Consider the following 25,275-nt stretch of genomic DNA (forward strand, 5'->3'; position numbering starts at 1 on the left):
CCCAAAGGCTCTACAGCGCTTGGCATGTTGCTGATAACTTTTGCATATGGTGATGATAGAACACAGCAAGGAACTGTCAGAACCAGAGAGCTAAAGGACTGATTTGTGTTGTGACAAGGAGTTACAAAGGGAGGGTTTGTGATATTTCAGTCCAATGGAGAAGTTCAAGAATTAGACTGTATCTTGATGAAACTATAACATTAAAAAGTTGAAATACTTTAGCGAGAGCGCTTCCTTCAAGCTACATTTGGGGGCCCGGCTAAGTGAGAGCTCCCTGCGTTTACAGCTACACAATGTGAAGGGCTCTGAACAGCCAAGTACACCCCCCGCTCCCTGGCACTCCCAAATGAGGAACCTGTTCTGGGATTGAGTTATTTGTTCAGACCTTGTTCCGGCTTTTAACCAATTGGTCCCTGTCCTCCTCTCGCTTCAAGCTAAGTTGCTGTATGCCAGTTGTATACCACAATATAGGTAGGTAGCAAGGGAATGAGACAGCAAATGAGATAAAAGAAATAATAGGATAGGGAAGAAATATTTCAACTAGGGACTGACACATGCCTGGTTCAGCAAGGTACTGACGCACCCCTCTAGCTTTAATGAGCTCCTGAGCAGTCCCAATGAAGTCTTGAAGGAAACGATGTGCTAACACGCACTGCTGAATTGTGGCTAAAAATAGCAACTTCTTTTGCCGGTTGTCCTGCGTTCCCTTTGCTAGTATTTCAGTTGTTTCTATAAGATCTTTCTCCCTTTCGAACCTAGATCTCCTTCTGCTTCATTCAGAAAGGAAGCAACAGAGGCAGATTCAGAGTTTGTGTACTCAGGTCAGAACCCACTGAGGTCAATGATGTGTAAATGGCCAAGTGTATAGCAGGTCTGGCTTTGGCCTGTAATCATGTATTTATGAGGTCCGTGGCCTTTCCCATGGAAATGTGATATGAAGCCACAGACTGAGAATTACGACAGATTGAGCACCCACTGGCTAGCAAGGGAGAAATGAAATAAAAACAGAGACCTAAAAACATCTGAAGAAAAGCAGCAGGGAACAGGTAAAAGATAACATGATTTTTGATTGATGATTAGATTTTAAAGCTTTTCTAGAGACAGACCATGACACAGCTTCACTGCCAGTTATAAAACTTAGGCCAAGCAAGAATGACTGCCAGTGCCTTCTGTTGTGTACTGTTCTCACACCTGACCCTGCTGGCTAATTCAGAGAGCAGTGCATGGGTTTTTGTATCCAGGTACAGGGTGCTGTGCATACTAGCCCTAAGTGCTAGGATAAAAGCAATGAAGAATGGGGAAGGCAACAACAGATCCTGCTCAGATGTCCGGGAGTGTTTGCTACTCTCCTTTGCCATAGGGAGAGAAATTTTAAAACTGATTATTTCGGGCCCCTCCCCCTCCAGAGTGTGGTGGATATTATAAGTCACTGAAGTCTATCCCAGTGGAGCTGGTTCAAGTGGCTTGTTCAACCGCACTGCACTCGCTGCCACAACTGCCAAGGAGCAATTCAAAACCATGGTAACAAGCTTTTGCCAACTGGAACCAGAGGGATGACAAGACACCATCAGACACAGCACAGAACTGTCACTTGTCCGGGGCCAATTTATGGTCACAGATCATCTGCAAAGATTTAAGCCCCTTGAACTGAAGGGGGCGAATCAGGAGGCTCCTTAGTAAGAATTCAATTGGAAATGCCTCAGACAGACGTGTAGAAGTATGATTTTAAATGGGCCTCGACCTGGCCTCTAATTTTGTCCCCACAATCAATTCACTTATGCAGTTACAGTCTGATTGGCTACAGGTGACTATCTACATCTGCAATCAATTTATTTTTAATTATTTTTTCACCTTTGCGGGCATCTATTTGGAGCCCCCAGCACCTTAAAACATTCTAAAGTATACAATTTTCAACCCAGTACTGTAGTGCATCAGTTTTCCCAGAGAACAAACTTTCCAATGAATTGACCTGGCTATGGCCTCTCAGGGAGGTGGACTACCTATGCCAATAGGACAACCCCTCTCATCGGGGTAGGTACTGTCTACACTGAAGTGCTCCCGCAACCCAGCTCAGCGGCACGGCTCTGCTGCTGGAGCATATTAAGCGTAGACAAGCCCTTGGGCAGATAGCCACGACTTTACTACCGCTGGTACTCATGCTAGGTAGATTAAAGCTAGCTTGGGTATGTCTACACGTATTGCAATCACACCTTGAGTTGGGAAGAAATCACAGCACAAAGTTGGTGGTGCAAAATTAGAGGACATTTTAAAAGAATATGGCCCTTAATTCAAGCTTGGTTCAGCAATTATCTATTAAATATTAAGAACAATTCACTGAGGGATAAGCTGCTATGTAAACACACAGCCACTTAACAAGTATGATATTGTAGCTTCACCTTAGTTAATATGTACTTCATATATGCAATTAATATTTAGCCTGCAATAATATAACCAAAGAATATTTAGCTCATGGTATCTGCAATATTACCCAGTTTTGGATGGTTCACAGACAAATGGGCAGAGGGGGTATGAAATCAGAATGTACGGCTGTACATTTCTCTTGTTCATACTGTGATGGCAATAAAAAGCATGCAGATAATTGTGTCATATGCTAAGCCCCTTGGTGCTGGTGATTGGACCTTCTTGGACAAAAGTAATATGGACCAAATTAATCCCTAGTGCGTTAACTATTTAAGGCACATGCATTTAGGCCAGTAATGAATCTGGCCCAATGTTTTCACATCAGTGCTTAATGCTGGGAAATACCAACTCATGGCAGCAGAGAGTGAAAAAAAAATCCAGCCAAACCAAGCAGATCAAATATTCACTAACGTAACTAAGCTGTACTCACTCTGCTTCCAGAAGTGTCGTTTCAAGTGTAAAGTAAGAACTGGACACAGCTAGGAGGTGAACAGGTGTGGGTAAATTTCCATAACCTATACGTGTGTGTGAGCCGAAACCCTATTCGTGTTCTGGGAAAGCCCAACCTAGCCATGGTGTGGCAGAAAAGCCTCAGAGCTTTGGTGTGAGGAAAAGAACAGCAAAAAACTGGTGAGGAATACTCAAAAGAAAAAGAAAGCAGAGGTGCAACCAACAATCGTGAAGTTTTTATCAAGTAAAATACGTGCGGAGAGGGAAAACACAAAGCCAAGGAAATATTGTAGGCTGATCTGCAGCAACGGAAAGGAGGGATTTGTTCAAAACTGGCTCGGCTTAAGCAGCTACTGATTTCTATGTTTTTGGAGACACTGCAAAGAATCAATACTAAACGAACAAAATCAATCAATCAATCAATCCGTCATTGGCGGGAAGGGGAAACTGATGCAGACTGAGCAATTAGTTAGCAGCTGGAGGTCTTCACCTTTATCTCCTTGAAGAAGGAAGCTGTTTCACCCTCGATAATTGGCTGCAGCAAAGGGCTTCTCCGCTTGCTGGAGGGGGAACCCTGTGACAGGTGTTAACAAGTAGGTTACATTGTGAACCCCTTTCTCCTCCACCACCTGTTCTCTTGCTCTCCTCTCATCTCCATGACTCTTTTAGCTCATCCAGACCATCGGAAGAAAACGGCTGCTTAAAAAGAAAAAACTCCTGGCGAAAACCTTGAAGCAGAGAGAGGTTTTTTTTTTTCAAGTCGCTGCTGAGCAATGGACATCGGTGCCAAAGGCGTGCAAACAGAACACGATGCATGGAAGGGCCAGCTGTGCGTGAGCGGGAAAATAAATGCTTTAAGGAAAAAACAACAACGAAAGCAACCCCATAGATGTATAAAGACAACATGTGGCTCTGTATGCCCTGTAAAACTCCATCGGGCCAATTTTCGAAAGCGCTCAGCACTCACAACCGAGGCCAGACTTTCAATAACTCAGTTCTCATTTAGGCACCTAATTGACACGGCCGGATCTGCAAAGGTGCTCTGCCCCCAGAGCTCTCACTGTTCTCAGAGGGGTGGGGGAAGGGGAAAGACATGTACCGTTGGTCTCAATGGCAGCTGCTGGGGGCTGACTGAGCACTTTTGAAATTCTGGCCATTTCAATTTTGGTGCCTGAAAGGGAACTGAGCTCCTTGGAGAAGCTGGCGCTAAACTGCCAAGAGGTGGCACTGGGTTGGATGGCTTCCTTCTACTTGCTAGCCTTACGTACCTCGTTCACACAGGGGACTATTCACAGTAATGATTCCAGGAGTTTTTTTTTTTTTTAAATAGAGCAGGGCATGCCAAGAACGTCCAGAAAAGTGTGCTCGCCAGTGTGTCTGACTGCTCTGAGTAACACTTTGCCAGTCTGTTCTTCTGAACAGATGCTCTGTTAAAACAACTGCCAAAACGCAAGCATGGCCTGGCAGTAGAGAAAGGACACAGGATCATTTGTGAAACAAACAGCAGGCAGAAATCAATATAAAACAGCTTACTTTCACTGGCAGGGTGAAATGAGTGTGCGTATGTGTTTTATAGTACAATAATTTTAGGGCCAGTGACGAGGGCAATACCAGTTGTGTGACATAAGCAGCTTCAAATTTGGGCCACTGAAGATAAAAACACGTAAATGGAACTGACGACAATGACCCTGCAGGACAGATGTGTGGGATTCCATGGAAGCGGTAGCACTCCTCGCATCAATTTAGAAAGCAGCAGCCATTTGTGTATTCTGCTAGTAAGTGTTGAGGTTTGGGAGGCTGCCTGTCCCGTCCTGTTCTCTCCTTCAGACAAACTGGGCAGTCTGGCTGCTGGTGTAGTTGAGCTCCTCAGCAGCGTGGGCAAGACACAAGTCTCCATTCCTGCCAACGTAAGTGACCAACACTGAATCTATGATGTTGAGTGAAAAAGGAGGTGAGGCCTTAGCCAAAAACTATGTAATGACAAATCAACAGCAACCCAATGGAAGGAGGAGCACCACAAGGTGAAAAGTGCTCAACATCCATGGGCATTGGAGTCCTTGACCAGCTCTTCACTAGTCCCAGTTGCTGTGGTATAATTGACTTGCAGTTGTTCAGGAACTCGGTTCTTTGGTGATGGGAGAGGTTGGGCCTCTGTAACTGAGCGGAGTGCAGAGGTGTGATTCTCCTGTCCTCCTCCCGCCAAAAAAGCTCCCTCACCAAACCAAAGCAACCCCCCCTAGAGAAGTACTGTACTCACAATAACAGGAATGGTGTTGGCCCTGGAGAGGATCTGTTTGACCAACCGGTACCTGTCATACAAGGGCTTCATCACCTGGCGCTCATTTTTTGTTACCTGAAAAGCAAGAAAGAATGAGACCATGAGTCTGGCAGCAGATACTCTAGTCTGTAATGTATGCTCCTGCACCCCCATTTATCTGGGTTCAAAAGAGAGATGTGCTAACGGCAATGGTCCTGAGATTAGTATAGCGTGAACTTTGCCACTCTGACCTGCCAATATACCTTTAGCCCTGCTCTTCCAATCCTTGGCCTAACTTCCAGCTGTGTGGTGCTTTTGTAATGTGGATAAATGGAGGTTAAGACATTTAGGCTCAAACTAGTATTCATTTGTTCTCATTACAAGATCCCTACACACTAGGCAGTCTGCATCTGTGGCCACTTCTGTACTTGTGGCCAAAAGCACAGGGCTCATACCCACATTCTTGTGTCTGGGATCCCGGAACAGGGTGATAATTTTGACCTAGGAACAAGCGAAAGGAGTTGTGATGACTGACTGCCTTCCCTTGCAAGTCCCTTCCCAAGCATGCTGATCTACAGACCTTATGTAAAATGACATTGCAACGACTCTCCTCTGCCTCTGCACTTTCTTCCCTAAGATGCCTGCAAGTTGTTACCACAGAATTGCTCATTTTACTCTCCAGCTCATCTTCTGGAAAAATGCTAGGGAGTAAAAATCCCTTTTAATGACTGAGGAGAATGGAGGAGAGGAGAGGGGGAGATTTAAATCTACACTAGCTAACAGTGGTGCATGAGAAAGTGAAGCTCTACACTTCTACAGAATCGTTTGATTAAATGGGTTTCTGTAGCTTTAATATCTCGTGGGTGAGACTGGAAAACAGCAAGTAGAATATTTCACATGACCATATAGTTTATCCTCTTCATTTTATTCACCAGTGTCTTACCCACATCCTTGGTCTGTTCTTCCATTGTATCTTTGCTCTAAGTTTACATTATAAGGGCTCTTTAACTGATTTTGATGTCATTTCTATCGACTTTTAAAGTGCTGCTCATCACTGTAGTATCTGAGCACCTTCCATGTAAAACTGATAGCAACAGAAAAGTCCCTAGCATAAAAACTCTGCTTGGGGTAGGGTGTGCACTTCGGATATTTTAGATTTTATCATTTTCCTTTTGTGCTGTTTTGTTTTAGGTTGATTCTTTTCAGGATAGATTTCTTCTTTTTCTAAAGGTGGTGTTTTGTGGGGTTGGTTGGATGTTTTGGATAGAAGGGAGGAATGTAACCAGCAGTATGGAGCCCAAAGATACACCACCCATTTACAGCATTCACAAGTCTAGGTTCACCATGGTCTTCCCTGGGTTTCATGCTGCTGAGATTACATTCATTAGCTAATGCAGTCAGTGTTGCCTTGTAAACTGTGGACTATTGTCTGTAACTAGATGGTTTTAATGGTGTTACGAGGGCACAAAATGAAGTAATGCAGTGGTGAATCAGGATCATATCCTCCCTGCCTAGGCTATGTGCCTAGGCTAGGCTATGGGACCTAAAAATGGGCAGAATGCCCTGGCACTGCTTTTCTGTTGGACTATGCTGTTCTTAAGGGTTAGAAAACGACATGGAAAGGTGCCTGTTGAGGCAGAGAACCGAACCGTCAGTTAATGCCACTTCAAAGAGGATAAACTCCCATGTTTTGTAAAAATAAATAAATAAATAAATGGTTTGGACTGGGAAAAAGAATCCCTAAGCGCACTGAGGAAATAGAGGCTCTTTACCTGTCACTAGAGGGTCTTCAGGATGTGTCTGCGATGCTGCACTCTAGCATATTTTCATAAAATCATATAATGAGTGTGAATGTAATTGTACCTGGAATATGCTTCATGCAAAAGGTCTCTTGTAAGGGTACAGTTATAAAGCTTATAATCTACTGAGTGTGGTCATCCTATTTGTATGTATGTATCACTCTTGTATCTGAAACTAGAAATATAAAATATAACTCTGAGGTCCTATTGTAATTATGCAAAGTGTGGGCCATTAATGGTGATTTGGAATTTTGATGGTTCCCATTAATCATGACAATTGACTGTAGATGGCTCTGTTTACTTTTAAGTCTTCCTGCATACCTATGTGCTGGCAAGTGGGTAATGAAGTCTTACAGTGACATGTGATCATGTCACCTGAACTGGAATCCATCTTTAACCTGGTGCTTTTCCATTTAGAAGGAGGGGTGGGAACCCAGAGAGGGAGAAAGGATTCCCGCCTTGTCCAAAAGCTATGTAAGGGGGTGGAACAGAACAAAGGGGGCTGCAGTCATGAGAAATCCCCTAGCTACCACCTGAGCTGGAACAAGGACTGTACCAGAGAAAGGATTGTGCCCAGACTAGGAAGGCGTCCAGTCTATCAAAGAAGCTTATTGAAACATCTCTGAGGGTGAGATTTTATCTGTATTCAGTTTTCTTACTGTATGAGGCTTAGACTTACGTGTTTTATTTTATTTTGCTTGATAATTCACTTTGTTCTGTTTGTTATTACTTGGAATCACTTAAATCCTACTTTTTTGTATAAATCACTTTTTACTTAGTAATTAACCCAGAGTATGTATTAATACCTGGCCGGGGGGGGGGGGGGGGACGGCAAACAGCTGTGCATATCTCTCTATCAGTGTTACAGAGGGCGAACAATTTATGAGTTTGTCCTGTATAAGCTTTATACAGTGTAAAACAGATTTATTTGGGGTTTGGACCTCATTGGGAGTTGGGTATCTGAGTGCAGGAGACAGGAGCACTTCTTAAGCTGTTTTCAGTTAAGCCTGCAGCTTGTGGGGGACGAGGTTCAGACTTGGATCTGTGTTTGCAGCAGGCTAGCGTGTCTGGCTCAAACAGGCAAGGCACTAAAATCCCAAGCTGGCAGAGAAAACAGGCTCAGAGGTAGTCTAGGCACATTAGGTGGCAGTCGCAAAGGTGTTTCTGTGATCGAACCCATCACAGTGTGGTCCCTATCTGTATATCTGAATATTTACATCAATGTTTTAGATAATGGCATACAGAATATACTTATAAAGTTTGTGGACGATACCAAGCTGGGAGGGGTTGCAAGTGCTTTGAAGGATAGGATTAAAATTCAAAATGATCTGGACAAACTGGAGAAATGTAAACAGAATGAAATTCAATAAGGACAAATGCAAAGTACTCCACTTAGGAAGGAGCAATCAGTTGCTCACATACAAAATGGGAAATGACTGCCTAGGAAGGAGTCCTGTGGAAAGGGATCTGTAGGTCACAGTGGATCACAAGCTAAATATGAGTCAATAGTGTTAACTGTTGCAAAACAAAAAGCAAACATCATTCTGGGATGTATTAGCAGGAGGGTTGTAAGCAAGATACAAGAAATAATTCTTCCGCTCTATTCTGCGCTGATTCGGCCTCAACTGGAGCATTGTGTCCCGTTCTGGGCACCACATTTCAGGAAAGATGTGGACAAATTGAAGAAAGTCCAGATAAGAGCAACAAAAATGATTAAAGGTCTAGAAAACATGACCTATGAGGGAAGACTGAACAAACTGGATTTGTTTAGTTTGGAAAAGAGAAGACAGAAGGGACATAACAGTTTTCAAGAACATAAAAGGCTGTTACATGGAGGAGGGAGAAAAAGTGTTCTTCTTAGCCTCTGAGGATTAATGGCATAAATTGCAGCAAAGGCAGTTTAGGTTGGACATTAGGAAAAGCTTCCTAACTGTCAGGGTGGTTAAGCACTGGAATAAATTGCTTAGGGAGGTTGTGGAATCTCACTCAAAGGAGACTTGTAAGAGGAGGTTAGATAAACACCTGCCATGGATGGTCTAGACAACATTTAATTCTGCCCTGAGTTAGGAGACTGGACTACATGATCTCTCGAGGTCCCTTCCAATCTTATGATTCTATGAAAAGGCAGCTAGCATAACAGAGCCTTTGGTCGAAATTTCGGGCCCACGCCATGTGGCGAACAGCAGCTAATGAAGAACACCATTTCTTGCTTCGTTAGAGTGGCTCTAGGAATTCTGCAAAAATAGACTCTCTGGTTTAACTACAGCTGTTTAGTGTCTACCTCTGCAGCTTCATCTGACACTGGTGCAGACCCAGTTACACAATAAATCTGAGCTCCACTGATTTTTATTGTTTAATTTTTTTTTTTAAGTGGCCCAACTATCCACATTATCCTGGATCTCTCAGTACTTTTCCACTGCAGCAATGCCAGTAGCTGGAAACAGGAAAGATGGTCAGCTGCAGCCTCCCTGGCTACTGGGTTCAGTTTTGTTGGGTTGTAAAAGTAGCTTATTTAAAAAAAATTAAGCAGCAGTTATAATATATTTTTGTTTGTTTTTTATTAGCATAACAATAGGCCAGATTCTGCTGTCACACTGGTTTTACACGGGTGTACGTTCATTAACTTCAGTGGGGGATTACCCGATTTACAACACTGTGAGAGCAGAAGCTCGACTCAGAGAGGAGACAGGAAGGACAAATCATCTCCCTGGAATGGTTTTGTTGCTGTGCCTTACACAGTAATAAAAGTCTACTACCTAGATGGCTGAGTGTAGGCAGTAATAATCATGTGACCTTTGGGTAGCCATCTAGATGGTGATGAGAGGGGGAAATTAAAATAAATAGTTTTAGAACAATGGGCTCAGAAGCAAATATTTCAGGCATGAGGGAAAAGAAGGGATCAGGGACTCCAAAGCATCAGCACACTGGAGGGGAGAGAGAATTTGCCAACTTGGCACCTTCTGATACACTGGCAGCAGAAGACAGGCGAAGTGGAACGAGAAAACGTTAGCATTTACCAGAGGTGTGCGCTGTTTAAATGATTGTTACAACAGTCTCAAAAAGGTGATAAATGAATTTACTCTCCCTCACACTATCAACGTCCCAAATGAGTTTCTCTTTACATCCAGCCAGCTTCCACCAGTGCAAGACTCAGGGATACCAATCATAATTAAGAGCCTGTTGCTCTGATATACACTAAACCTCGCAGTTAATGCAAGTCTAAAAGCACTTCTCACCAGATGAGTGATTGCATTGAGTAAAGGGGCTGGGACTGATTAGCAAAATCATTGTGCTTTCCCCCCACCAGCATGGGTGTTAATATACTTATAAGGTGGCGGGAGGTTAATTATGACAGGCAAAGACAAGTCAAGCAACTATTTTACATGTGTGCTGCTGTACTTACCGGTCTTCCATGAATGCTTTCATAATACAAGAGTGCTTTCTGAAGAGCCACTTTCTCAGCTGCTATCTCATCTCTAGTCATGTCCTAGATAAAAGATGGAGGGAGGGGGAAGAGAAAAAAAGTCATATTTCTGCACTCCAAGAACACTGAGCTTTAGCCTTATCTGCATTCATACTGTAGTTTGAAAAAATAAGCCATATTATTTTGCAATAAAGACTGCAATACTTGCCACTACTTCCCGAGTCCCTTATCCTGTGATGCACTTTAAGAAACCATTACCATAAAGGGTCCACGTTATGTGTTATGGAAACAAATTACAGCTAAATGACATTTAGATTTCAGGGGTAACGGTTTGTGTGTTTATCAAGGGGATTAATTAGTTTTTACAGTGCTTTGAAAATGTAAAGTGCTATATACTCGTTAAGGTTTATTGTTTATTTTGATGTAAGAGGACATAACAGTGTAAGTCTTTCACGAGACACTTGCCCTTCGAATCCAACACCATATATTCCATCACTTGTTCCATCACTGCACGCAATATTACAGTAGGCCCCACAGAACAACCACAGACTCTTTTTAAATCTCTCAACTTGCTGCTTTTTGTCCTGCAAATTCAAAGCGATGAGAGAATTCTGTCTGCACCTTTTCTAAAAGCATTCGTCAGGGATTATATTTTTATTTTTCAAAAAAGGTTTTGCTTAGTTGGCATGTCAGCGAACTCAAGGCCTAAATGTACGAGGCTATCAACGTTTCAGGAACTAGCTACATCAGACCGAGACCGCTTCTCTGCCAATCACACTCAGAGACAACCATGTAGCTAACGAGGCCAGATATGAAATTCTTAAGAGTGGACATAAAGTGCCCTCAGACAAGGGTGATTGACTTTGAACGAGCTACCATGAAAGATCAGACAAAGCCAAAGCATGCCCATCTTCAGAAAGTGCAAAAAGACCCACGTGATTTGCCTAAGCCTTCTTGTCATAACAGAAGATAGGGAAACCCAAACATGGGAAGGGGGAACCCACGAACAAAAGCACATCAAACACTTCTTGGAAGCTGGGAGAGGCAAAGAACAGAATCCATTATGAAATTCAGTGTGGATGGTTCTTTGACAATCTCAATGATCAATTCCGTACTGCAACCCTATGGTGAGGGATGCCGCAGAAAAACAAGAGAGAGATAGCGAGAAAGACTAAGCAAGACCAGCGTACTATCGTAGTTCAAGATTATTTGACAAAAATTGACGTTACAGTGCTCCAGTGAAAAGTAAAACGACTTTAAAAATGCTGTATGTTATACATATATGAATATCACTAGATTCTAAACGCAGCAGTGTGCAAGGAGGCCTGGCCTGGATGTCAGAAGCTGCCAGACAGCTGAGCATTACAGGACTGTATCTGAAGTCCTAACATCTCGCCTGACCTGCGCGCGCAGTACCTTAATGTCCTCGGGCCGGTTTGTCTCTGCTCGTTTTTCTTGCAGCTTCTTCTGGATAGAGTCCAAGGTCACCTCCACCGCGGGTTTTGCGGATTTGTCCGACAGGTCCTGCTGCTTGTCATCCTCCTTCTCAAGCTGCGACCCGAAGCTCTTGGGCAGCGTGTTGCTCCGCTGGCGCACCACAGGAGCCAGATCCTCTTCCGACCTCTTCAGTTTTGACTCTAGATGGATTGTTTTGGGTGGCGATGGAGAAACAGAGCATTTGCGGTTACTGAGTAACAGCGCCAGGCCAAAGTCAATCTAAGCCATTTCCCCCTGCAGCTACTCACCTTTAAGCTGCTTCCGGAATTTTGCCAGTTCGTTTGTCCATTTCAGCACCTCGGGGTTGGCTGCTTTGTCACTGTGGGAAGGCTAGAGGAAGAGAACAGAGACCCACAGTGAATCACCCTGAAGGGAGTGGAGAGAGAACCTCAAACCGAGATCTGTATAAACAGGTTTATTGTCGTCAGCAGAGGTTTCGGCACAGCAGAGGGAGCCAAGAACTTCTGCTTTCCCATCACAATTCTATTTATTAACTCCCCCTGTGGCTTGGGGTTACTTTCTTAAAACTTCTTGCCTCAGTTTCTCCCTCTGTAAAACATGGATAACAATTCTCATGCAAGGGTGTTGCAAGGGTTAATTCATGTGTGTAAAGCACTCTGAAGGTGGAAAGTACGAGATATTATATTGTAAAGGAGAAACACTGAATCATCACTGCCATCTGCAGCAGCTCCAAAACAAGGCAGGAGGGCACTCTTCCTGTCTGATGCCAGCTTTTCCTAACACAGACAAGACTGTTTCAGAACTAACCTTTTCAGTTTAAATCACTAGCAAATGTGGGTGTGTGCGAGAATCTTTTCTCAGTTACAAAGCTTCCTGTGCATCAGAAGAAAACATCAGCAGTGACTGGAGTACTGTTCACGTGTGCTGCTCAGCAGCACTTTGCAAGGGTGCAGGAACCAGAGTCAAGGAGCTCATTCCCCTCCCCTCCCGAGTACATGAGTACCCTGGAGTTATTGCTTTCCCCAGAGTGAGAACCTCACTAAAACAAAATGTGCATCCCATCAGCCCAACTGTCAATAAATAAGAGGTTTAACTTAGCCATTCTCTCACACGGTTACCAGCTTTGGGCATATTTACTAAACAGGTAATAAAAATCCTAGCAGTTTCTTAGATGACTTCCTGCATGCGCTCCCAGCATCTAATGCTTTGGAAGGGAATTCACTTGGCAGTGCTAACACATGAATACGTGCTTTCCATTGGTTGTGGGGCAGCTCCACCTCCCTCTGTTTCCAGGTACTCGGGCTGTATCTGAAAATCTCCCCTGAAGATCTTGTCAGCTTGGGCTCTATTCATTTGGTTACATGTGCTCACTTGCAGAGAACTTACTCTGTATTTCCTCTCCTCCTCAAATCTGTCCTCAAACTTCCTGATCTTTTTCTTAAGCCCCTGAATCCTCCGGGTCAGCTGTGCAGGTGTCAGATCCTCTCTGTCATCCTCACAAGATCCTAAAGAAGAACTCCGTCTCCTGTAGGGAGCACAGAATGCAGTTAGATCTTCTGCACGCTCAGAGGGTCAATTACACCTGAGTGCAAGTTCATTCAACTCCCATGGACATCACGAAGCTAAATTTAGGCGTGATGTAATTGGTAGTTAAAGGGTTAGAATCCAGGAGCCGTGAGACCAAGAAATGGGGTGTTAGACTCTTTGCAGAAGACTGAAGGTGAGTAGGTTGACTGTTTGCTACGATTCAGAAGAAAGTAAGCAGGAAATTTAGGAGAAAGCAGGTCCACCAACTTGCTCTCTAAAATGAGGTACAAGACCTGAAGATTAGCTGGCCAACTCCAGAGATGTGATGGAGAACTGGTAACTGGCCCTCCATCTTAAATGTTAAAAAGGGGGGGAGGAGGGAGGCGAGGAAGCCAGACGGAGGTGAGGGAATAGTCTCGCATTATTCATTGTCCAAAGTTTAAACATTTTCCAAAGAGCAGAAGCTCCGAATAAAAACATCTGAATGTCAATGATGAGCCACTCCTGCATCACTACTTCCAGGATATTTCATACTTCTGGAGTGGTTCAAGTTACTCCACCCTTAGCCCGCATGCTAAAACAAGATTAACAGCACCTGGGATGAGCTACAATTGGGCCAAAATGCATAGCCTGTGATGTGCTGTTGTTCAGACTGAATTTAAAAATATAAATACATATATATCATGTGGAACTGGCAATAAAAATAGTGGGAGTGTCTACATTTGTTTTGCCATTCTTTGTCAGAATTGCCACCACATTTGTCATACTCCCAGGTCCGAATGATTTCCATTTAAAAAAAAAATCTGATCTCAGACCACAGATCTGATCTCAGTGGGGAGAAAGTTTTTATGACCAAATTATAAATCCCTTAAAATACATATCAACCAGTATATAGGACATCACAACACAGTTTTCACCAGGCCAATACCTGGGGAACCTCATCGTCATCATTAGCACTTCAAGTGCTTTTTACCTGCAGATGACCTCAAAGCCTTTTACACAGGAGGGTAAGTATCATTATTCTCATGTCATAGATGAAGAAACCTGGGGCACACAAAGTTAACTGACTTTTCCAAAGCAACACAGTCAGTGTCAGAGCTGGGACTCCAATCAGGTGTCCACTGCATCGCACTGCCTCTCCGTAATGACAGACACACCACAGCAAGATGCGACAACATCTTTATTGTGACAGAAGTATCCTGGGGATCCACGCACGAACCTGGAAGCCACTACTAGAAATCACTGGAATAGAAAGTGAGGAGGCTTCTGTTGGTGGGGATCACCAGCCCCACCCACACATCAGGTTACATGGCATTATCTTGGTAAACGAGATGCAGCTCATTACCACTCTGCAGTCCTTTGCTACTGGGCAGTGCTGGGAGCAAAGCCTGAAGCTCAGATGGCTGCTGTGAAATCACCACCTACCTCATGAATGAATGGGAGTTGGGAGGGGAGGGAGGCACTTCTGTATCATCCAGGTACTGCTGGCTTTGCCCATAGGCATAGAAACGAGGGGACAGCATTGGATCACTGTCCTCATCCAGAAGCTGGCGAATTAGACATCCAGCCTGAGGGGACAGGTGAGCTTCGTCTGAGTCTAAGCCGTCTCGTTGCCTGGAGGAGAAAGCTGGGACGGGCTCTAGAAATCAATTGAAACCACTCAATGAAAGTGAGCTTTAATTTTCCTAATTCTAAATGCATTCAATGATCACCACAGACATGGGACAATTTTTAAAGCCCTATTCTTCTCAACTTTTCCCCTCCTTTACAGAGAGGGCCGGATTCTTCACTGGCTGGCACCCGCCGTCACCCTTTGCTTGTGTGCAAAGTGAGCGCAGAAGGAGTGTGAAATGCTACCAGATTGAAATGGGAGCACGCTGCACAGGTGTGTATATGACTACACAAGGTGCCAGACAGTGGAGAACTAAGCCCTAAATCTGGCCAGTCATCATTGCTCACTGATTCCAAGAGACACTAAACCTGACAGCACCTTCCCCCTTTGCTGTCCAAACCTTTGGGGCTGGAACTGAACAGACTTGAATATATTCAAGTATAAAGGAGGTAACTGAGGGCTGCAGAACGGTACATGCAGGAGGAATCAGTTGATTCACAAGATGTGCAAATGCCGTAAATGATTAACAAGGTGATCACATTGTTATGACCCCTCATCCTTCCCCACCTTATCCCCTCCCTGCTTTATGATACCCTCAATCACTGCATCATGGTTAAAAGTCAATTTTTATCTCATGGGGGCATGGTTCAGATCTTACTATTGTTCTGAGTTGTGTCTAGCCTATTGCAGCTGTAAAAGTGTTAATAATTAATCATCCAGGCTCAATTATTCTCACGTTAAAATAAACAAACAAACAAACAAACAAACACCAGGAGCCACCCAGTCACTCTCACACTAGCACTGTTCATAAATCTCCCATCCACGGGCTGAATTAATCGGCTGATGGTAAAAGTAACCATCTCGGAAGACTGGGGGTGTGTTTTGGGAATGCCAATTAGCATACTGGAACAAACTGAAAAAAAATCATCTTAATCCCGTGATCACTCTGTCCAGATGCCATAAGGGGTCTAACATTCTCTGTTCAGATAGTTTACTAATCTGGTTTGCATGCTCCTACTTAGCACCACAGGATTAGACGATCTAAGAGTTGTGCTTTGAACAAGTAATTCTAACAAGAAGTTCTGAAATCAAATAAAAAAGTTAGAAAAATCATAAAATAGTGGGTGATGAATCATTGGAAAGAGCCTGAAAACAGCGATAGAATCATCTGCTTCCTGCAGATACAGGTTCTGATACCGATCTTATATCAATGAGAGAGATCAGGCCTTTTTATTTTGTAAATTTTGAAAAATGTAGCCCTTCCATTTACTGCATAATGTTACATTTCCGTATTCCTGTCCTCTTGTAAAATCACCGTATGGCCCAATGTCCTCTGCATTACTGAATTAATGGGAATACTCAGTTCAGTACCAACTGGGGTGTAAAGTGCTTTACATCATTTATGCATCAAAAGCTAGATGTCGCCTCACTGGTATGGGAGTGAAAATTGCACCCCTCTGCCTCAATGACTGATGCTGCTCGTAGAAAGTTAAGTCACTCCTGAAGGAATGGTAGGTGGTATCCGCACAATGGCCCTTCTATAGGGTTCTGAGATTGAAAAGGCAAACTTTCACTTGTGGCCAGACTCCAGAAAAGCCCCAAAGGACCACAGATGCAGAGAAGATGCACTGATTCAGCTGTGATGGATGTGTAATTTTTTAACCACAAGACACGTGTACATCATGTTACCACTAGTTTATACATATATATAGGGCCCTACCAAATTCTTGGCCGTGAAAAATGTCACGGACCCTGAAATCTGGTCTCCCTGGTGAAATCTGGTCTTTTGGCTATTTTTACCCGAAATTATACAGATTTCACCAGGGAGACCAGCGTTTCTCAAACTGCGGGTCCTGACCCAAAAGGGACTTGTCGGGGGAGTCACAAGGTTACTGTAGGGTGTTGTAGTATTGCCACCCTTACTTCTATGCTGCCTTCAGAGCTGGGTGGCTGTAGAGCAGTGGCTGTTGGCCAGGTGCCCAGCTCTGAAGGTAGCGCCCTGCCAGCAGCAGCGCAGAGGTAAGGTTTGCAATACCATACCATGCCACCCTTACTTCTGCACTGCTGCCTTCAGAGTTGGGTCAGGACCCCTACAGTTACAGCACCATGAAATTTCAGATTTAAATATCTGAAATCATGAAATTTACTATTTCCTGGTGTTGAAAATGCTTTGCTCAAGGAACCCAATAATAAAGAGAGAGAGAGAAAATACAGAGGTTTAAGGTTAAAAAATAAACCCACAATCTACGAGCCCTTGAATCAAACTTTGATGATTTGGGGCCATATGCATTCCAGAATCCAACTATTTCCCTGAATTTAACACAGCCCAATGTTTTCAGAAAGGTCTTTTGAGGCCCCGTGGTAGTGAAATGTGGAAACTAATGTCCAGTGCAAAAGGGGCATCCTTTGATTCCCCACCCTCACTGGTCAAATTAATCTCATATAATTCTTCTGCTTATCCCTCTTCCCATCACGGAGAATTAACAACTTTAGAGTCGGACCTTCTAAAATAAGAAGCATTTGGGTGATTTACAGTCAGTGGGATTAGCATTATGCCTTGCTGGGATTTAGAAGGGAAAAAATGAGGGCAAAAAGGAATGCATATAGTAGTAAACAAACTCAGCTACTACGCAACCTGTGAACAAAGATGTATGTGACTTTGTCCTGAGGCAGATTTACATTCCCGATATCAGGTACCATAAAATGACTCAAGAGGGCTCTGAGACAAGTGGTTTTACAGTCAGCAGCGACCGAGGCATGTGCACTACCAGATTAATTTCAAATACAGATGACAAGCTGAAATGCACATTTTAAAGGAGAATGGGTCAGAAAGGGGGAGGAGAAGGAAGTCCTAAAAGGAACGAAAGTTTGAAACTTGGATGGAACAAATGGCTGCTTCAGAAAACGGACTATTTCCCACTTTCATTCCTCGAGGTCTTGACTCTTTGGGTTAGTTGTTCCACTTGCGGTGTGTAATATTTAGAAAAAATTAGATCAGGAGGTCACAATGGCTAACAAAGCCTGACCAGAAACGGAGCAAGTAGCAAAGGAACACATGATCTCCTGTATGGAATCAGATCAATGAATGGTCCAACTAGTCCAGTATCTCGTTTCCCATAGTGGCTAGTGTCAAATGCTCCTTGTCATGCACAATTATAGAATAACTGACCCAAAGTTCCTCCTAGTCCCTCTCAGTTAGTGGTTGGCTTATGGCCTGAAGCATGTGGATTTGTATTATTTATGTGTTTATCTTACCTAATATCAGACTCTCATAATGGAAGCTCTCATTCCCTATCTAAACAACTAAGACTTTACAAAACCTGCTAAATTCTTGGACTGGATAAGTTTCACAGGTTATTTATGTCTTGTGTTAAAAATATTTTCTCTTATCAGTTTTACGTGTATTTTCAGCTTTACTGAATGTCCCTTGTTCTTGCATTAGTAAAAAGGTGAATAGGAGTGCTCTATCTATTTTCTCTAAGCCATTCATTAATTTGAATACCTTTATCATGTCTCCTCTTATTCACCTTCTCTCTCAACTAAACAATGCCAGTCTTGTCAACCACTTCTCCATAGGGGAGTCTCTCCATGCCTCTACCCAGCAACCAGAGCACTTCTATTTTAGGATATCTTTTTTCATTCTTCAGTAATAAAGGACATGCCTAAGTACAAGGAAGAAATTACTTAGAGATTGTGCTCATGGGTGTAAACACTTCAGAGTGTGTATGTATGAACATTCTATTTGTCGGTTTGGAACTTCCATTTCAATTCCTTTAGCCTTGTCTCTTCTGAGTCTGTGTGGAAAAGGCAAATGTGAGTATTATGTTTGTAGCCTTCACTCTCCTCTTCAATACTGGTATATTACCTTTCAGTGTCCCACAGCTAATCTGCCATTGAATCTTTCAGCCACCTGTTGTGCATGCGTGCAATTCTGTAGGTGCAAATATATATGTTACCATGTTCCCTCTTTAACAAATGGCCATATGAAGGATAAGTGATGTTCTTCAGTTGACAATAGAAGTATTTTAAATCAAGAGGTGTGGAAAATGCAGTGTAGTGGTCTCTAGGCTGAAGAAATGTATATGGTTATCTCAAGACCATCTGTTATCCTCTTATAGGGAATGTTCTATATGTTTATTTTGTTTACCCTCACAAAATTCATGTGGTCCTCTACAGGATGAAACGTCACCTAACCATATTTAAAATCTATGCATACCGATGCAAATGCAGTTGTGAAATGGATCCATAGACTGGACAAGGATATACAAAGTGCTGTACAGCACTGAAAGGAGCACTATTTCTGAAAGGAGACAGACAGCGGAGTAACACATGAAGGCCAGATTTTCAGATAGTGTGAACCGGTGAAGCAACTGAACGATACCAGTGTTTATCAGCTGGGGTGCTGCCCTAAATTCCATTTGAAAAAGCTGAAGAAAATGAAAGGAATTAAAATGACCTTTTAAAATTAATTAATACAATTATTGTATTAATTAACACACATACTAGTTTTATAATGAATGTAAGGTGTTGTATCAGTAGAGAAAATAACTTTTTATTTTAAAAAAATATTCTTATACTGTGGCCCCTCTTAGCGTATCAAAATAATATATAGCCCTAACGAAGCATTATCACATCTTAGCTCAGGGATAAAAAAAAATTTATATTAGAGAAGTCAAAGCACTGCTGTTGATTGTGGGTTTTAACAGAAGATTTTTATGACAAAATCTGGTCTAAATTTTAGTTTATAGTGTTCTTTTAATACTCTAAGGCAAAATAAATAAGGCAAAGTAGACAGCAAACTGGGGGACAGACAATTTGGGTCACCCCAGCAATATTCCACTTTCCCATTGGAAAAAACATGACTAGCCTCAGGCAAGTGGGAACATTACATATCATTAGTTGTTTTCACTTTCATTTTCATTGTGGTAAAGGGTGGGGGAGTAGGTTTGGGGCCCAAACCAGTAAAGTTTTGTGGTAATTTTACAAAGCAACGTTTGACTATGAAAGCAGCAGGGTGTCCCTTCCACTCCTGGCAGTTTGATCCACAACAACTAGATTAAAATCCTTTGTGATGGGAGCGGTTCTGGAAACGCTCTGTTTTATTTGTTGCCAGCCTGCACAGACTCACTGACTTTGCAGGCTACCCTAGCAGTCAAAAACAACCCCCAGTACAGAACCCATTTACAGGCAGCAGAGATGAGGTGCAGGGCCAGTGTTGCTCTTTGTGAAATGCATTTTATCGGAACCTCACCTTAGCATTTGATGCAGAAACAGCCCAGTTCACCCTCTGCATGCTCTGACTGAGAACAAAACCTGCTCAATTTGTGTCAACTGAATGTATCCTATTAAACCATGGCATCGCTGCACAGCAATAGCTTCTTTTTTCAATGCCTATGGGCACCACAGTGAAATTCATTCTGGTGCAAGGGGCTGTTGCAAAGCATACTCTAAGCCCTGCAGGGGCTGCACCAGAGTGCCCGTGCACACCCTATGTAGAGCAAGACTGGTCTGTATGCCAGCTATGTGGGGGGTGGTCCAGGGAGGGCCCACATCAGGAGCCGCAGATTGTTTTTATGCAGATCCACTGGCTCCCGTCCTTGAGAGTTTGCAGCTGCTACTCCAGCCGAATGGTAGCCCTTGTGTGTGTGTGGGGGGGGGGGGGGGGGGGAAGAGGGGGGGAAGGAGAGGGGGAGGGAAGGAAGAAGAATTGCACCTCCCCAAACTCCTCCTGCATAGGACCCATATAGTCAGTCTTTATGCAGACAGAACAAATGTCACCCCACGTGGGGATAACCATTCTCTGTGTAAGGGCCTGGACATACAGAAAGTTAATCAGCAACAACTCCACATGTAGACAAGCCTAAATCTGAATTCATTCTAGCTGCCAACAAGTGGGCCACCTCCGTACACCGCTTAGATCAGAGCAAGGAGCACAGAGGGGCTGGGGTTCACAGAGCTATCCATGCACTCCGAAGTCTCAGCGGTCCCAAAGATGAACATTTTCTAACCTGATGCTGACCTCAGGTGGGTAGCATAATTGCTACTTTGTGTCCTCACCCCCAAAAGATACTCAGTGATAACAGTCACAGTTCTAGTGAAGCGCCTGGAAGAATCCCCCAAGGGAGAGAGACTTTAATTTGCTTTAAGACATTGTGGTTTAAAAATGATGAGATTTAGTCTGTGTGTGTAAAGGTAAGAGAACAATAGCCACTCCCCACACAAGACTATCTTGTAGAACTGTTTTCGTATCTGCTTCCCCTCAGATCTTTCCTAAGAATTTTAATTGGAGGCTGTGATACCTGGAGGTGAAGGGAGTCTCAGCTACTGAATTTGTGTTCACAAGCCAATTATGAGCCAATCCACCAGGAACCCAGAGTTCTGTGGCATCTAAACGTGTAACAGCGTATGCAATGAGGAGTACACAATGCTAGAATTTCACAGGCAGTCCAAACCATGAGCTGCTTTCCTAAGGAACTGGCCATTTCACTGATTTTAAGGAAGATTCTGAGCTCAGTTACATTGTATTTGAATTTGGAAGATTTTGCTGTTTACCATGGAAGCGAGCACAGCTGCAGGGCCAATTCAGAGGAAGAGGGAAGACATGCAGGGATGTACACTGCCACGCGGGTCAGACTGCCCAGATCATAAGAATGGGGCCAGACTGTGAACCCCTTACTCATATTTGTGAGCAGTGACTCACGAGTCATCTCATGGACAAAGCCGGGCTCTAGACGTGGAAATTATGTATGAGTTTGGGCTAGCATCTTCCTCTTTTTAGCCACTGCCAGCTTGATCACACATTCATAGCTGAAATGGTTCAAAGTCTCCTGTTCACCAAGAGACAGCAGCCACCATTTTGCTGCACTCGTACTGCAGCTACAAAATGGTGACATTTGGAGACAACTGACACATGTCTCACCTGCTCTGGCTGTCCCTTTTGCCAAACTCCTCTTCCATCACATATGTATTTTAAACAGGAAGGAGGAAGAAAAACAGCCTGAAAGAAGTGCTTTTTAAAAATACACCCACACGTACCCCTTTCATTTTCATGACAATGGTCCAGAGTCTCTAAGCAAGTCAGAGCATTTCCAGAAAAGTTCTTTGAATCGGAACTAAAGCACATATCACGAGGTGGGACAGTGTCTGGGAGACAGGCTTATAAGTCTATTCTCCCCTTGAGGTGTACGTACGACTCCGTTAATGTCAATGGGAGTTACGCACAGGCATCAAGGAAAGAAAATAATTGTTATTTTAAAAGGTTCAAGTGACAGCAGAATACACAGGGGAGACTCTTGCCTATGTCACCTTTGAAAACACAAATACTCGTATGCTTGTCCAAGCCCTTCAGGTTATGGCTAATGAGAATCCCAATAAAATATAATGAATCAGAGGTCTCTTGGGCGACTTCCTTCAGTACATGCTGCCCTTTCATCAGATGTGTTGTACATGATGATATCATCCAGGGAATTCCCAGGCTGGAGGTGGGGGTGGAGAAATTCAATGCAATTGAAGGTAGCTGGTGGCCTGACTTTGAATCAGGAGCACCCACTGCTACTGGTTTGGTCTGCCCAGCCCTACACTGTCATGGAAAGCAAAAGACATGTGTCACGTAGGCTATGGAACCAGGAACAAAGAACCTGGCCATTGTCAACATGCTGCACTGCTCACAGGTTTTGTTTTTCAGAGTAACAGATGCCTGTTACACGCTTCTCTCTCTCTCTTTTTTAAACACTCTTTTTTCTATATCAAGAGCTCCTCCCAATCCACGCCTGCCAAGTTTCAGGACTAACAACAAAAGCACACTCACTTGCACACTGAAGAAAGGGATATATGCAGGGATCATAATTGATCTGATCCTGAAAGATGCTGAGCACCTTCAACTCCTCTTGATGACAGTGGAGTTGCTCAGCATCTCGCAGGATTGGGCCCAAATTGTGTAATTCAACAATATGCATTAAAAAAAAAAAGTTATTTTCCTTAGCAACTTGGTCCCTTAGCATCTCTGGGATAGATCAGAAAGCCTGGACATTTTGCTGATTGGAAAATGCTTATTATAGTAAGTGGCTCCCCTCCACACAAACATGCAGCCTACATGCTGTAAATTACTCAGGAGTATGATTTCAGTGTTTATTTACATGCAATGCAAACAATAAAACAAACACAACTCCTGCATTCATCTCTGCAAAGTGCTATACTGAAAAGATCGTTGACTGCATCTGAATATATGTAACCCATTAATGGAGTCAGTGCAAAAAAAACCTCTGGAAAACCAAACTAAGACACAGCGTTAAGACATTTGAACTGCAAGCAACTTAACATTACTTTTTTACCTGGTGAATAGAATTCTACATGGAGTATAACACAGACTAGGGAAGCCTGTCCCTAAGGACCACTGGAGGATAGGAAATAGAATAGTCTTCTTGAAACCTGATTTTCATATCTATGTAGGGTGGGAGTGGGGAGGGGTAGCACAAGGAGAAAGCAGGATATTCTCTTTTGTCTATAAAATGATCAGTTTTGTTTAAGTGGGATCCAGCTCCTCACTAGCCTGAGCTGCAAAACACCATGAAAAGAATAAACCTTAAATCAGAAAGGAAGAATCATTGCAAGAAAGGAGCAAACACATTCTCCCGCCTTTCCCTAAATTACAATCCGACTTGGCACCAATCCAATATTCCATTTCCAGTTCCTCCAGACTTCAGATCAAAATACATTTCCTGTTGTTTTTGGCCAGGCACCGTAAACCCAAAGATACGTCCACCCCACTCATGTTTCCCTCACTCTCTCTTTGTGTCATACCAGCAAGCACACAACTGTACCTTCCCAGCTGTTGTCATCGCACAATGCTGTCAAGTCCAGCCGAGGCACTTCTGAGACGAAGCTATCTTCCTGACCATCAGCATCTTGGTTCCTCTGTAATTTGGTTTCGGGAATGCTCGAGTGCTCCTGAATCTTCATGCTTGAAATCTGCTATAATCCCAAACACACAGCAAAAGAAAAAAAAAATAAAAAATAAAAAAGTAATGTTCAGAGAGGGAGGTAAAAAATACCTATAGCTGCAGCAACAAGTGTGTGTTCCTTTAAGCTAAAAGATTAAAAACAAACCGTCCACTATGCTTCCAGCTCAGAAACTAAATTCCCTGTTCAGTGACCCCAAAATGCTAATTGGTCACTCACAGTGGCAAAAACATCCGTCCATCTGCTTTCCTTGAACTTTTCCTTGTTTAGGAAGCCACAAGGAGCTCCCAAGGCTGCTTGTCCAGACAACTGCATGCAGCTGAAAAAAGCCTCGAATCACTGACTGGGAAGAACAGGGATGGAGGGGGGAAGAGAGGGTGGGTGCGTTTCCTTAAAGAAGTGAAACTCTTTGGAACATCAACAAAAATGCCGTTGCTGTTGCTAAGGCTACAGGAGCAACATGGTGTCTTTGAAAAGCAGCGGTCGCTGCTCCTGAGGCAGCAGCTCGGGAGAGCGAGAAGCGCAGGCCCCGTACACCAATGCTCTCATGCAGGCTGGGCAGGCTCAGATCAATTAGTGCCAGCTAAACTGTGCTGGCTGCACATGCCCTGATTTCCTGTGGTTGTTTTCTAGCTGGGCGTGGGGAGAGCAGAACTATTTATGGAGGAGCTCTGGGCTTTAAAGCAATGTTGCGCAAATCTAAACGGCAGTAGGGTTTGGCATCTCAGCTGGAAATAGTGCAGACCCTGGGAAAAAGCCAAAAAAATGCAAGAAAAGAGCAAGTACTTTTTTTTTTTTTCTTTTTTAAAGCACACAACCTGCTGTCAAGTAAGTGATCCATAATTTATATCTAGCAGGAAGCAACGGCTGCTTGCTTCACTATTATTCACCCGCTGAATACTACATAGGCTGCGTGTTCATGCAGAAATCACTGCTATTCTCCCACTCCATACACTGCAAGTGTGTGCATAACAGCATAGATGCTGTGCATGTGCACACATGGTGTGTATCACCTTCTGATCTCCTCAATAGTTCTGTCACTATCAGACAAAGTAGGGGAGCTGTCCCTGCGGGCTGCTAACGCACAGGAATCTGAACAGTCTTGAATAATGACCTTCATAACTACTCAGGATGGTGGGGGGGAGGGGGGCAGAGAAAAGAGAAAGTAAAGCACGTATGTATGTATATAGACCTATACAAACACAGAGCATTCAGAGTAGGTAGTAGTTATAATATATAAACAGTAGTGATGATCTATACATAAATGGTTACATAATACTTGATTTCAGTAGGCATAGTTTATTCTTAACTGATAGATCACAGTGACGTAAGTAACTAACAAGCAGAATGTTAAAAACAAACGAATGAA

The 25,275-nt window shown here is 43.4% G+C and overlaps 2 protein-coding genes across 12 annotated transcripts in view; one reads left to right on the plus strand and one right to left on the minus strand.

Annotated features, from left to right (window-relative positions):
* Positions 1-19,349, plus strand: part of LOC125636077 (putative E3 ubiquitin-protein ligase HERC3) — a 145,238-nt gene extending 125,889 nt beyond the window's left edge. Inside the window, exon 25 of the mRNA XM_048848638.2 lies at positions 19,125-19,349. Within this exon, the coding sequence (XP_048704595.1) occupies positions 19,125-19,126 (2 nt within the window). The 3' untranslated portion in view covers positions 19,127-19,349. The remainder of the gene's footprint in view (positions 1-19,124) is intronic.
* Positions 1-25,275, minus strand: part of FAM13A (family with sequence similarity 13 member A) — a 198,914-nt gene that overhangs the window by 10,020 nt on the left and 163,619 nt on the right. For 8 of the 11 annotated variants that reach the window (XM_048848645.2, XM_075127514.1, XM_048848642.2 and 5 more), the window contains 8 exons: positions 23,768-23,918; positions 14,762-14,975; positions 13,196-13,334; positions 12,097-12,178; positions 11,768-11,988; positions 10,331-10,414; positions 5,129-5,224; positions 3,362-3,445 (listed from right to left, as the gene is read on the minus strand). In XM_048848645.2, coding sequence (XP_048704602.2) covers positions 3,362-3,445; positions 5,129-5,224; positions 10,331-10,414; positions 11,768-11,988; positions 12,097-12,178; positions 13,196-13,334; positions 14,762-14,975; positions 23,768-23,918 — 1,071 coding nt within the window. The other 3 variants (XM_048848643.2, XM_075127515.1, XM_048848644.2) reach the window with 3 other exon arrangements.

This window comes from Caretta caretta, chromosome 4 (assembly GCF_965140235.1).
Source record: "Caretta caretta isolate rCarCar2 chromosome 4, rCarCar1.hap1, whole genome shotgun sequence".
In the NCBI taxonomy this organism is placed as follows: domain Eukaryota; kingdom Metazoa; phylum Chordata; order Testudines; family Cheloniidae; genus Caretta; species Caretta caretta.